The 13,240-nt window shown below is 42.7% G+C and overlaps 1 protein-coding gene across 1 annotated transcript in view; it reads left to right on the top strand.

Moving 5' to 3' along the window:
• Nucleotides 1-13,240, top strand: part of Slc24a3 (solute carrier family 24 member 3) — a 485,462-nt gene that overhangs the window by 441,422 nt on the left and 30,800 nt on the right. Inside the window, exons 9-12 of the mRNA XM_048348728.1 lie at nucleotides 1,244-1,297; nucleotides 7,040-7,173; nucleotides 9,182-9,342; nucleotides 10,751-11,021. Coding sequence (XP_048204685.1) covers nucleotides 1,244-1,297; nucleotides 7,040-7,173; nucleotides 9,182-9,342; nucleotides 10,751-11,021 — 620 coding nt within the window. The remainder of the gene's footprint in view (nucleotides 1-1,243; nucleotides 1,298-7,039; nucleotides 7,174-9,181; nucleotides 9,343-10,750; nucleotides 11,022-13,240) is intronic.

Genomic DNA, 13,240 nt, shown 5'->3' with positions numbered 1-13,240 from the left:
ATAATACTTCAAACAGTGGATTCCATTCCTCATTATAGAATATTCCAGCATGTCCTAGAAATTGCAAGGCATTTAATTAACTCACTCCAAATCTTCAAAAAGAAACTGATTTCAGCTGTGTTTATTTTGAAACAAGAGTGCTTTTTTTTAGGAGGAAATGAACTTCACCAAATACAAATACAATCATCCCTTGGGGTGGGGGAGGTGGTTCTTGGTCATACTGAGAATACCAAAATCCAAAGATGCTTCCATCCCTTAGAAAATGGCATAATATATGCACAGCATTTGCACACTTTCTCCTAAAATACCTAATGCAATGATAATGTGACATAAACAGTTGCTATGATGTGTCATTTAGGAAATAATGACAAGGAAAAATGTCTAAACATGTAGGGTACAAATGTAGATCTTTTAAAGAAATATTTTCAATCTGTAGTTAATTGAGTCACATAAGGAACTTGCAGATAAGGGTGCACAAAAACAAGACATCCCCATCCAACATGGTAACTTCTTGATACCCTCTCAAGTACATCTATGGTAACAACTAGGAAGTGGGGAGTTTGAATTGCAACTTGACCAATCACTGATCATCCTCTGGGACACAATATGGGATTTGCATTCCCTAATATCCCTCCCTTCCACCTCTTTCTTCCTCTTTCCCTTTCCTTCTTTCTTCCTCTCCCTCTTCTTTTGCCTCTATCAGGTTCTCTTTTTTTTTGTCTCCCAACCTTCCTGTCTCTCTCCCTGACTTTGTCTCTATCTCTTGATCTCTCTCCGTCTCTGTCTGAATGTATCTCTTTCCTCTCTCTGCCTATACGACTTCTGACTAACCCCTATGTATCCAACAGCCTCACAGTCACTCTTGCCAATTCCTCTAGTTTGTTTTCCCCTTGTAAATATATATGTATATGTATATATAACATATATATGTGAATAATCTCAGTGAATGCTTAAGCTGTGAACTGATTTATACATAGAGGCCTGTATTCATAGCAATATACATGAAAGACTTGTTGCTTTCCAAGAGCTCTTTTAGGTGAGTAAATGCCAGAAAAGAAAAAGAATTTTCCCTTTAGATGAGAAAGATTGTTGGCTGTCATATTCAGTGTTAAAAATATCTGTAGACCAGAAAATGTTGGCTACTCACCTGCATTGCCCTCTGTATCACTGGCATCAGATGTTCTCTGAGTGGAGTGGTGTGGGCCAAGAGTCACCTTCTGTAACCATTCTGGTTTGTGTGCAGGTGGGAGTCCCTAGTCCTTGTGATGATGTATCTCATCTACATTGTCATCATGAAGTAAGTAACAGACTTCCATAACTTTTTCCCCAATTTCCTATGCCTAGAATTATGTGGTAACATAGGAAGAGGGGGGAGGAAGAGGGAGCATCAATCTGGTTTACATCATTCATCATCGTAAACTCACTTAACCCCTTGGCAACATATTGAGAGTTCCTGTGATTCTGATGACTAATGATAACAGCAGCCCCATGTAATCCACACGAATGACTACATCACAGCTTCCATGTTTCACTGAGAACTCTCTAGAACCCTTGCTACCTATTCAGGACCTAACAGCCTTTCTCTTGACTTTCATAAGAAAGAAGGTGAAGTATAGTAAGTTGTGTTTCTGCATAGGATTAGGGAAGAGGAAACCAGAGAGAACTGGGAGACCTCTGAAACCAAGGATCCCACACCTGCAGACTTGCTTTACTCTTGTATCTGTCATCCATTGCTGCATAACAAACTACCCCAAATCTCAAGAGCTTCAAACCACAAACATATGGTATCTCACATCATTTCTGAGAGGAAACCAGCAGCAACTTCGCTGGAGTAGGGGTGGTCCTAGCTCAGAGTCACTCCTGAAATTGCAGGTAAGGTGTTAGCTGGGGTGGTTATTAGGTCCACTTTGGAGAGAGCCCACACACAGAGCTCAGGTTGTCATGTGTGCTCCTCCTTAGGACTTCTGAGTGGCTTCCTCTGGAGCAAGAGAGAAAGAGTATGAAGGGGGGCTGGGGATATGGCCTAGTGGCAAGAGTGATTGCCTGGTATACATGAAGCCCTGGGTTCAATTCCCCAGCACCACATATATAGAAAACGGCCAGAAGTGGCGCTGTGGCTCAAGTGGCAGAGTGCTAGCCTTGAGCAAAAGGAAGCCAGGGACAGTGCTCAGGCCCTGAGTCCAAGCCCCAGGACTGGCAAAAAAAAAAAAAAAAAGAGTATGACGGTTCTGGCTACACCTTCTGTGATCTCAGAAGTTATGCCATCATGCCTGCCATATTTGATGTGTTAGGAACCAATCACTAAGTATTGGCCACTGGAGGGCTCTGTCTGCTGAAGAAAGAGTGTCAAATACTTGTTCACATATTTTTCAGCCACCACATCCCATATTTTTTTTACCTCTGGAAGTCAAGGCAGCTTTATTTGTATCAGGCATTCTATTGCTCATGTGTTTGTTCTCTGGGTAAACTGAACCTGCTTGTTCATGTTTTTGCCTGGTGTCACTGAAGTGCTGAATGTATAAATGACACAAAGTGGTCTCTCCTATGGGAGCTGTCCCTTTTTGCTCTCAATCAGCCCTTGTGTTCCCTAGCATATGTAGCTGACCACCTTCTCCAGCAGCATGAGTAGAGGACTCAGAAAATGCCAGTTTGAACGTATCAGGTTAGCAGTGTAAAATTGACATGGTAAATTTTCCTTGCTGGTGAGCCCTGAAGAAAGTAATCCTGGCTACTTATAACAGAAAGACCTGTTTAGAAGGGCCTTGGCAAGCACCTGGCGTGGCTGATGTCTAGGATGGGCTGTGAGCAATCTTGTTCATGCACTCAACATGACACCTAGATTTGTTCGAGGAGCTGCAGAGTGGTCATTGTTTTCTTAGTGGCCACCACATTTCATTAGGGTAGGACCTTACTGGAACATGCACTGGTATAGATTACAGTGAAGGAACTGATGGAGAAACTTAGAGTCACACACCATGAAACTAATCACCTTCCTTACCACTGAGCTCCCAGAGAAAAACACAATTGGCCCAATGGCTTTCAGAGTCTCTAGCTTCCAAAAGAAAAGGCTACTATCTTAGTCCTCTTTGCCCACGTTGGCAAAACCATATATGAAAACAGTGCCACAGAAACTGTTTCAGGCTCTATGCTCTACATCTCTTAGAAGAGAATGTGGATGGACCCATAATGATTAGGGAAGAACAGTGCCTTAGTGTCTGCCGTATGCCTGACATGGACTTCTAAAAGTATAACCCATTCTGGGGACTTCACAAAATGAGGTGGTCTTTAAACACATCTGAGGTCTAAGAGGAAGGAAGGTTGAAGGATTTTGCTAGTGTGTCTTTATGACAAATGCACACCTTTGCCAAGCTATCAGAAAACCCTGAACCCCAAATCACACCAAATGTGGGAACAGAGGTGTGTTTCTGCTGAGGCCTCAGTTTCCCAGGGTCCCAGCTCCGCCCACCAGCAGGATACAATAAAGCAGCAAAATGGCTGCTTCCAGAATTTTCTGCATAAATTCTGGTCCTAGGTTCTAAGTGGAAATCTCTGCTCCCTCGCTAGTCCCCTCTGCAACCAGAAGCTCTAACTGTTGGGTTTTTATAAAATCCCTAATTTATAAAATTGTACATTTCACAATAAAATACCTTCAAGGTACAAGCACAGAATTTAAAATGTTCAATTAAAAACATAAAACCGAACTGTAGTTAAAAGAAAACAGCAACATAAGTTAAAATCATCAGCTGCTTCCTGGGTACATAACTTTCAAATAACTTTGAACATTGGTCTGAAGGCTCATACACAATATCAGGTTGGCCAGATATGTAGAAAGCTTAAGGGAATGCATGGCACAGGTGTACATTGGCAGAATCGATTTCTGTACACCTGTCTTTGACATTTGTTCCCCAAGTAAGGCTGAGTGGGCAAGAAAGAGCAAGTGCTTTCCATTCAGCAGTGGCAGCAGACTTCACCCTGCCATCCCTCCCCCTCCCCACCATGGCACCTTGGTCAAGTGATTTGGCCATTTTGACTGTTCAAATAAAATTAATAATTTCAGCCCCCAAAGGTGTTTTTTTTTCCTTTTTAATGAGGATGGAATGTGACAGCTTTGGGAGATTTAAGTAGTTGTACAAGGGAGTTCTAACTCAACATGTCAGCTTATGAGTACAATGCATCTTGATCAGTATCATCCTTTCGTCGTTCTCCCCCATCTCTCCCAAATGTAGCCATACCTGCAATTTACCTCTTTCCATTTTTCACATCTGACAGCTTTATTAAGTCAGTAACGTAAAGTCCAGTTTCAAGAAATCCCTCATTTTATGGTAGTATTATCCTGCTATCCAAACCCCAATAAAGGTAAAACACATAATAGTTCTTACAACGAATTGTCTCGTGCAGGACTGGGTTGTTTTGGGGGGAGAGGGTTTCGGTGGCAGGGGTGGAATCCCTGCCTCTCCTCCCATGGGAGGGAGAGAAGCATGCCATCAGAATCTAGAGTGGGGAGCTTTGTCTTTGGGAGGATGGATGTGAGACATGCACAGAAGTTGACAGGATAGTGTGGCCGGCCTCGTGTGACCATCTCCAGCCCAGCCCCATCAACCATCAACGCAGTCGTTCCATCCATTCACCATCTGTGCCCTCCCTTCCAGTGAATTTTGAAACCCCAGACATCACATTGTTCACCCCTAAAAATTTTAGCATGTTTCTGAAAGTACTAATTTTAACACGGCCACAATTACTATCACTATACCTAAAACTAATGAAAAATGAATACTAATTTTTCAGTATCTTAAAATAATCCATGTTCAAATTTCCAGCAATCTCATAAGTAGCATATTTGACAGTTTCTTTGAGTATCAGTAATATTTTTTAATCAGAATTCAAATGAATGATTTTTTTAAGTTGCTGTAATTGTTGCCAGCCTATTTGGGATCTCTTTTTACCTGCAAAATTATACTCTTGTTTTGTGTGTAGTTTTCTTCCTTGCAATTCATTCTGTCAGAAAGGTCAGTTGTTTGCCCTGCAGAGATTGCTATGGTTTAGAAATTGACATCGACCAAGATGTATTGTATTCATAAACTGCTTTGTTAAATGGCAACTTTTGTAAAACTACTTAAGGATAATTTTTTTAAAGAAAGAAATTGTTGAGTGCATGTTGTGATGTATTGCAGCCTGTTCCCTTGGCCTGATTCCTATGTGTCCTATGTGTCTCAACCTCAAATCACACCAAAAGTGGAAGCTAAAGAAGTGTGTTTCTGATCAGGCCTTGGCTTTCCCATCATCTGTCTACCTTGGGAATCAGATGTACTTCATTTGATGTCAAATCTGGCTAGACTGTGTCCTGAGTGGTAGTGAATGTGGCTTCCACAGACACCACCAACAGTTTCTTTCTCTCTGTTTGTCATGTTGGATGCCACTGGTGCTCAATATCTGGATCCATTATTCCATGAAAAATAGTGATGTTCTATACCCACCTCTTACACTTCTGAGAACCTTCCAGGATATTTCTTCTCAGACAGCATCCCTCACTTTCAACTACTTTTCTATTCTCTTTCATGCACTGTAGGAACAACTACAGGCTCCAAAGAGTAACAGGGAGTAGTTCAAGGGAAAGAAGGTCCAAGCACAGAGAGTACGTCTGTCCCCACCATCAACCCACCCTAGAGCTGCTGTAATGGAAAAAAGTAGGCACAAGGAAGTAGCAGGAAGGGACTCCTGTAACAACAAAAGGAATGAAGAAAAGAAACAGAAGTTGTTTGATCTTCTAGCTGGCAATTGAGATTCTCCTATTTCTGGGGGCAATTCCTATAAAAAGCTGGAGGTCAGGTTAGGGGCCTCCACAAAGGAGTTTTTCTTTGCCAGTAAACCATGAAAACTTTAAATCTTTGAATGTGAGAAGAAAAAAAAATGAACAGTTGAGGCCTACAGTGCTCTGAAAACCCTGTCCAGATCTTTGCCCACAAGTATCCCAAAGTCTTTTAGGATGACTCCACGAGAATTTTCTAGGGCTCTAGATCCAAAACATTAAGGAACTTGTAGAAGCCTCTTCCCTCCCAATTCCAGTCTTCATAGTTACTGTCCAGTTCCACTGCACTGTGCTCAAGCTGTTCTTATCACTCAGAGAGCTGGGTGTTTTCTTGTCTTCCTGGTTGGCAGAGTTGTGGCAAATATTTGTCTTTATTTTCTTTCGGGAAATTTCCTTGTGTATTCCTTTAAGAAAGCATATGCTAGGACTGGGAATATGGCCTAGTGGTAAAAGTACTCGCCTCGTATACATGAAGCTCTGGATTCGATTCCTCAGCACCACATATATAGAAAAAGCCAGAAGTGGCTCTGTGGCTTAAGTGGTAGAGTGCTAGCCTTGATCAAAAAGAAGCTCAGGGACAATGCTCAGGCCCTGAGTTCAAGCCCCAGGACTGGCAAAAAAAAAAGAAAAGAAAGGATATGCTAGCTCATATTACAAAGAAAATAATTGATCATTTTTCAGAATTTATTTCATAAAGCTGAAAGCCAGTTGGACCAGGAATTTTGGGGTACAACATTAATAGAGATTCACACAATGAAGGATCTGACTAGTTGAAACAAAGGACAGGAAGAGACATAGACAGCCATTTGGCTTGTACCACATAAACCATGGTGACAGTGTGGATGGGACATCTCATTCCATGCCATGCAAAGGCCTGACAATAAAAGCCCAAGAGATGTGATCCATGGGAGGGAGGTGCTGACCATCCATGGAACCTTGTCATAGCCTACCATTCAGATTCAGAGTACGGGAGCTCAATCCCAGAGGTAAGAGGCGGCAAAGAAAGCCTCATGCTACTACTGATTTATACTAGGATCAATTTATTTTCATTTATCATCCACTGTTCTATGGTAGTGAAAATAGGATGACAAAATAAGAACATATCATAGCTTGTGGCCTGGGACTCCACTTAACATCTCTAGATCATGAGAGCGTCAGGGAAGATGCAGTGGGAGTTGGGAAGTGGAGAAATGAAAACTCTGATGGTCTCTCTCTGCTTATTGCTTTGCTCAGATATAATGCTTGCATACATCAGTGCTTTGAAAGGAGGACAAAAGGTGCTGGGAACATGGTCAATGGATTGGCCAACAATACTGAAATTGATGACAGCAGCAACTGCGACGCAACTGTGGTGCTACTTAAGAAAGGTAACCAGTAGATCCTGTGGCCAAGAAGGAAGTGCTGGAGTCTAAGTCCTCCTGCCCACCTCGTAGACACACCAAGCCATCCTAGCTGACCTTGAGGAAACACTGCCTGCCCCAAGAGAGAGGAGATGAGGCTACAGAAGCTTGCTTTCCTCCTGTCCTCCCTTTGGCTGCATCATGGGGGTAATGGGTCAACACAGAAAGCTATGTGGAGATTTGCAGAGAACACATTTTCTAAGTCATATGGGAAATAAGGACAGGAGATCCAATGAGAGATGTCCATGGGTTTTGAGGTACTTATTCTGCCATACTTGGTTTGTGCTACTGTGAAGCAGGTTTCTTAACCTCTCAGGGCCTTATTTTTCTCTTCTGATTAATGAGAATCATTTTCCTAATGAGTAAATCAAGTAAAATACATAGAGGAATTTAATGTGATAGTCTATAAAATGACAAATGTTGTTGGTATATTATTACACATATCCAAATTAACTTTTAAGGTACATTAACTCAGTTTCCAAGCTGCAAAAGGAGATAGGAAATTACCTTTACAAAGTAATTACTGTGTTCAGTAGGTTCTTACAAATAGCTGATATATTAAGGGAAATAATATGGTAATTTCTGATAAATAATATTCTTTTGTAGACGAATGTACAAAAATATCATTTAATTTTGCCAGGGATTTCATTTTCATTTATTTTTTTATTTCCTGAAATGTGTACCATACTATTGTTTTGCAGGGGGAAAAAAGAAGTGACAAAATCTATATATTATTTTCAATTTTATCTCGAGTCTGGGCAGTTACTAGATTTTAAAAATCAAATACTTGATATATTTTTCTGAGTTTTATGTATGTTTAATAGAAGACTTAGATTTTATTTAGCATCATTCTCCATGAAGATTTTATTTAGTTTCTTGTCTGAATAGTTTATAATCATAAGAGGGCTCTTGGGGAACCAAAGAGAGCTGTCTAATATTAGTCAGTGTTTCTAGAAATCATTTTGAGGTTCTTAGTGGCTTGGAAAATGGGAACAAGTACTAACAGCAGCTATGGCTAGTTACCTATGAGCTGTGAGCACGTATTGTTCATTCATAAGAATTGTGAATTGTTCCACTAAGGGCCTTAGTGAAACATTTTTTTCCAGTCTCCCACAAAATCATTATGCAGAAACCTTGTCCCCGGCCCCCTTCATATTGGTTTTCTGTAGGTAGACTGCTCACTTACCCACCAGCTCCCTTGTCCATTCTGCTCACAGGCTGAGCTGCAGAAGAGTGCACATTCCTGTACCATGACTTCTACCTGGTGCAATAGTCAGTTCTATAGCATTTAAAAGTTCTGTATGAATATTGCTGCCATTCAAAGGGCATCATTACTAAAAGTTATGGTGTCTTTCCTGTGCCCCAGATCTAAATGGTGAGAAAATAACCTTTGAAAAATGAGGAAATCTGGGGCTGGGGATATGGCCTAGTGGCAAGAGTGCTTGCCTTGTATACATGAGGCCCTGGGTTCGATTCACCAGCACCACATATACAGAAAATGGCCAGAAGTGGTGCTGTGGCTCGAGTGGCAGAGTGCTAGCCTTGAGCAAAAAGAAGCCAGGGACAGTGCTCAGGCCCTGAGTCCAAGCCCCAGGACTGGCAAAAAAAAAAAGAAAATGAGAAAATCTCTTAGATTATTATTATTGGCCATGTCAATGAATGATGCCTCAATTCTTTCAAATAAGCTATTAATATGAAAAATTTTGACTCCTCTCCCAATTTGTTTCTCACTGTAACCTTCCCTGAATACATAGATAGAGGGAATAGAGATAGGGAGAGGATGGGTGAGTATAAAGACGGATGAATGGATGGACAGATGGATGGACTAATGGACTGATGAGTGAGTGGATAGATTGATGGGTGGATGAGTGGATTGATGGATGGATAGAAGTGAGAGGAAAAGACAAAGAAGAGACTAGGAGGAAGAATGATCTGACCTCAATGCTGTTTTATTGTACCTTTTTCCTTTCTCTAGCCAATTTCCACCGCAAAGCGTCAGTGATTATGGTGGATGAGCTGCTGTCAGCCTACCCGCATCAGCTTTCTTTCTCTGAGGCCGGCCTTCGAATCATGATTACGAGCCACTTCCCCCCCAAGACCCGGCTCTCAATGGCTAGCCGCATGTTAATCAATGAGGTACCTGGGAAAGCAAGGCCCATCTACTGCTAGATAGGAGTGGGAAACAGTGGGAAGGAAAGAAAGTTTCCTGATTTGAAAGAAGCAGCATCTGGCTCAGAATTTAACTTGATAATATCCCTTAATCCTTTTCCAACATCTGTGCTCACAGGCTGGAAGTGTATGTTGTTCCTCTCTCTTCCCTCTATAAGTGGAAAGACATTGCCTAGCTCCTAGTTACATAACAAAACTCCCCAGTTGCCTTCTACCGAACTCTTTCTTCTTTCCTTCCTTTCTTTCTTCCTTTTTTGTCAGTTGGGGGGCTTGAACTCTAGGCCTCAGCGCTGTTCCTAAGCTCTTCAAGCATTAGCTCAAGGCTAATGCTCTACCAGTTGAGTCACAGCACCACTTCCAGTTTTATGGTGGGTACTGGAGATAAAAGTCTCAAAGACTTTCCTGTCCAAGCTGGCTTTGAACTCTGACCCTCAGATCTCAGCCTCCTGAGTAGCTAGGATTATAGGCATGAGCCACCAGTGCCCGACTTTTCTTTCTTCCTTTTTACCTCCCTTTCTCTCTCTCCTCTCGCCTTTACCTTCTCTCTCCTTCTTTTCCTCTTCCTTTCTCCCTCCTCTCCTTTTCCTCCTCCTCCTCTTGTTCTTCTTCCTCTCTCTCTCTCTCTCTCTCTCTCTCTCTCTCTCTCTCTCTCTCTCTCTCTCTCTTTCTGTCCTGGGGCTTGAACGCCAGGCCTGGGCACTGTCCCTTAGCTTTTGTGCTCAAGGTTAATGCTCTGCCACTTGAGTCACAGCACCACTTCCAGCTTTGTTAGTACTGAATTGGAGATAAGCATCCCACGGACACTACTGTCCAAGCTGACTTCAAACCACAGTCCTCAGATTTTAGCCTCCTGGGTAGCTAGGATTACAGGTGTGAGCCACCAGAACCCAGCCACCTTTTTCTTCTGTTTATCCATTTGAATAAAGTCCCCAATGTGATCTTGAACCAAAATTGTTGCTAAATAAAGGATACCTTCGTTAAAGTTATCCAGAGTCTCTGACCTAATTGTCCTTTCTCTGGAATGACAGCCATATTAATAACACTGGTCTGACCACAGTTCTGTGACTTGCTCACATAGGGAACAGTAATTCCTATAATCTAGAGAAGGAAGATAACTGCAAAGTGTACACATCAAAGAAGTGCTTGCATTCCAGGAAGGTTCTTCTAAAGAGATTTGGAAATTCCAGTGGCTTATAAAATCTTTCCTCCTAGTAGGAGCTTGTCTGAATTCATTGTCCCTTTGAGGAATCTCTTAGCACTTGACTCCAGAGTCTCGGGAAAGCATCTCCAGCTAGCTGCCCAGGGAAGCATTGATAGTGCCAGCTCTGGATTTCAGGTGCTTGCCTGTGGTAAGTATATCACTTTCTCTTTCCAGAGACAAAGACTGATAAACAGCAGGGCATATGCCAATGGTGAATCAGAGGTGGCCATCAAAATCCCAATTAAGCACACTGTGGAGAACGGGACGGGACCCAGCAGTGCCCCAGACAGGGGCGTGAATGGGACCCGGAGGGATGATGCTGTTGCTGAGGCCGGCAATGAGACAGAGAATGAGAATGAGGACAATGAAAACAATGAGAATGATGAAGAAGAGGAAGAGGAGGAAGACGATGATGAAGGACCATACACACCATTTGACCCGCCCTGTAAGTTCCTGTGTCTGGGTTTGGGTGGGGAGTTATTTTGGGCCAGTGAATGAATGCCTTGACTTGGATGGTGGTTTTACTATTCAATTTTCTTAAGCCTCTATATGAACATAAATATGTTCGTTTCTTCAGTGGTTTGTAGGACTGTTGTAAAGGTCCAAAGATGACCAGCATGGTAGCCCATGATGATGAGTTGGAATTTGAGTTCTGTTCCAGTTCATTGTATGAGCTGAGCAAAGTGGCTCATGTTGGTAATTGGTAATCGCAATGACTTGGGAGGCAGAAATAGGAGAATCATAGTTTGAAGCCAAACCAGGAAAAAAAATGTTCACAAAACTCCATCTCAACCAATTCTTAGATACAGTATAGCACAAACCTCTTGTCCCAAGCTACTATGGGGGAGCATAATGTCTGGGTACTTTGGCCTGTGCCTAAAGCAAGTGACTTGTGGGCCAGGCACGTACCCAGGCAAGAAGACCCTTTCTCAAAAATAAATAAATCAAACCAAACAAACACAAAGGAAGGCTAGAGGTATGGTGTGGTTCAGTGGCAGAAAGCCTGCCTAACAAATAGGAGGCACTAAATTCAAACACCAGTATGACACACACACACACACACACACACACACACACACACACACACACACCCCTGAAAAAAAGTTGTGTGGACAATGATCTCCTCTTAGCCCTCCTGTGGAATGTGTAGTGCTGTGGAGGGAGTAGTAAGGAAGCTTGGTGCTCCGGGGCGGAGGCATCTCATGGCCCTCTGCCTGTCCCATTACCATTGATTGAGGCCTTCCTTCTTGCCAATGCCAGCCCTGGGGACACATGCCCAAATCCCCTTCTCGTTTCCTATCTTTTACCTCTATTCAGTTCCCTCTTTTTCCCAGAACTTATTTCCAGGGCTGGAGCTGCTGGGGGAACAGACCTGCCCAGATATATCATCTGCAGGTCTTTACCCAGCTGGACTGGTCAGCAGGCATCCTTGGCACTTTGAAAGGAGGAAGGGCATGGCTGGTAAAAGCTCTCAGGACCCGAGTCACCAAGGCTGTGTGTCTCTGACTGCTGGACATTGCCATAACCTTACTCTCTGCCTTGCCCATTAGTAGAACAGATGGACTAAGCCCAAAGTGTTTGCTCTTCTTTTCTAGGAGCTTCTGGTTGTTTCAGGGCACTATCAAGTGCCCGAGGCTTGATTAATGTGTGCAGCCTCCCTAGGGTGTTTGAACTGGCATGAGGACCATCTGAGGAAGAATTTCAGAGCCCCCCCTCTTTAGTGGGGAAGTGAGAGTGGAATGTCTGAGGCCTGTGTGGGTTTGGGGCATGGTCTAGCTGGGGCTGTTGAGGTGCTCCTCTGTGTGTCCCCAGGAGACATCAGTTAAAACCCAAACCCCAATGGCTCCCATGCCCCATCACAGCTCCTAAGATGGAAACCTTGTTATGTCCTTCCCAAAACTAACAAAACTAACTAGAAAATGTCATGCAAATTCTTATCCTCTAGCCAGATTCCATAACCAACCAGCCAGTTAAATTGCAGCTTGTTAGTAGATTATCTTATCGGGGGAAAACAGCATACAGTAGCTCCCCCTTATCTATGGCTTTGTTTTCTGTTGTACCTCCAGTCAACTGTAATCAACTGCAATCAACCATAGTTTGGAAATGTCAAATAGAAAATTTTGGAAACAAGGTAGATGCCAGTAGTAGCTCATGCCTGTAATTCTAGCTATTCAAGAGACTGAGATCTGAGGATCAAGGTTTAAAGCCAGCCCTGGCATGAAAGTCCATGAGACTCTTATCTCCAGTTAACCACCAGAAAACCAGAAGTGGCTCAAAGTGGTAGAGCACGAGCTATGAGTGAAAATGCTCAGGGCTAGGGCCAGGTCCTGAGTTCAAGCTCCACAACTGACTAAAAAGGAAAAAAGAAATTTACAGAAATAAATGGAACTCCTTTCTGAGGAATGTGACAAACTCTTGTATAATCCTGCTCCGTCCCACCCAGAATATCACTCATCCCCATGTCTAGCATGTCCATGCTGTGTGTACTACCCAGCTGCTAGTTGCTTAGCAGACACAGTGATTGTGTTGTATCATTGTTTATAGTCAAGTAACCCTGTAGCATAAAAGTAGTGGAGATGGCAATTGTGTTACAGTATATTGCTATGATTGATCTGTTTCTTTTGTTATTATTCTGTATCTCTTCCTGATTTGTAAATTTAACCT

The sequence above is a fragment of the Perognathus longimembris genome, chromosome 6 (genome assembly GCF_023159225.1).
Source record: "Perognathus longimembris pacificus isolate PPM17 chromosome 6, ASM2315922v1, whole genome shotgun sequence".
Lineage (NCBI taxonomy): Eukaryota > Metazoa > Chordata > Mammalia > Rodentia > Heteromyidae > Perognathus > Perognathus longimembris.
Note: the sequence above shows the minus strand (reverse complement) of the source record. Positions and strands in the feature narration are given on the sequence as shown.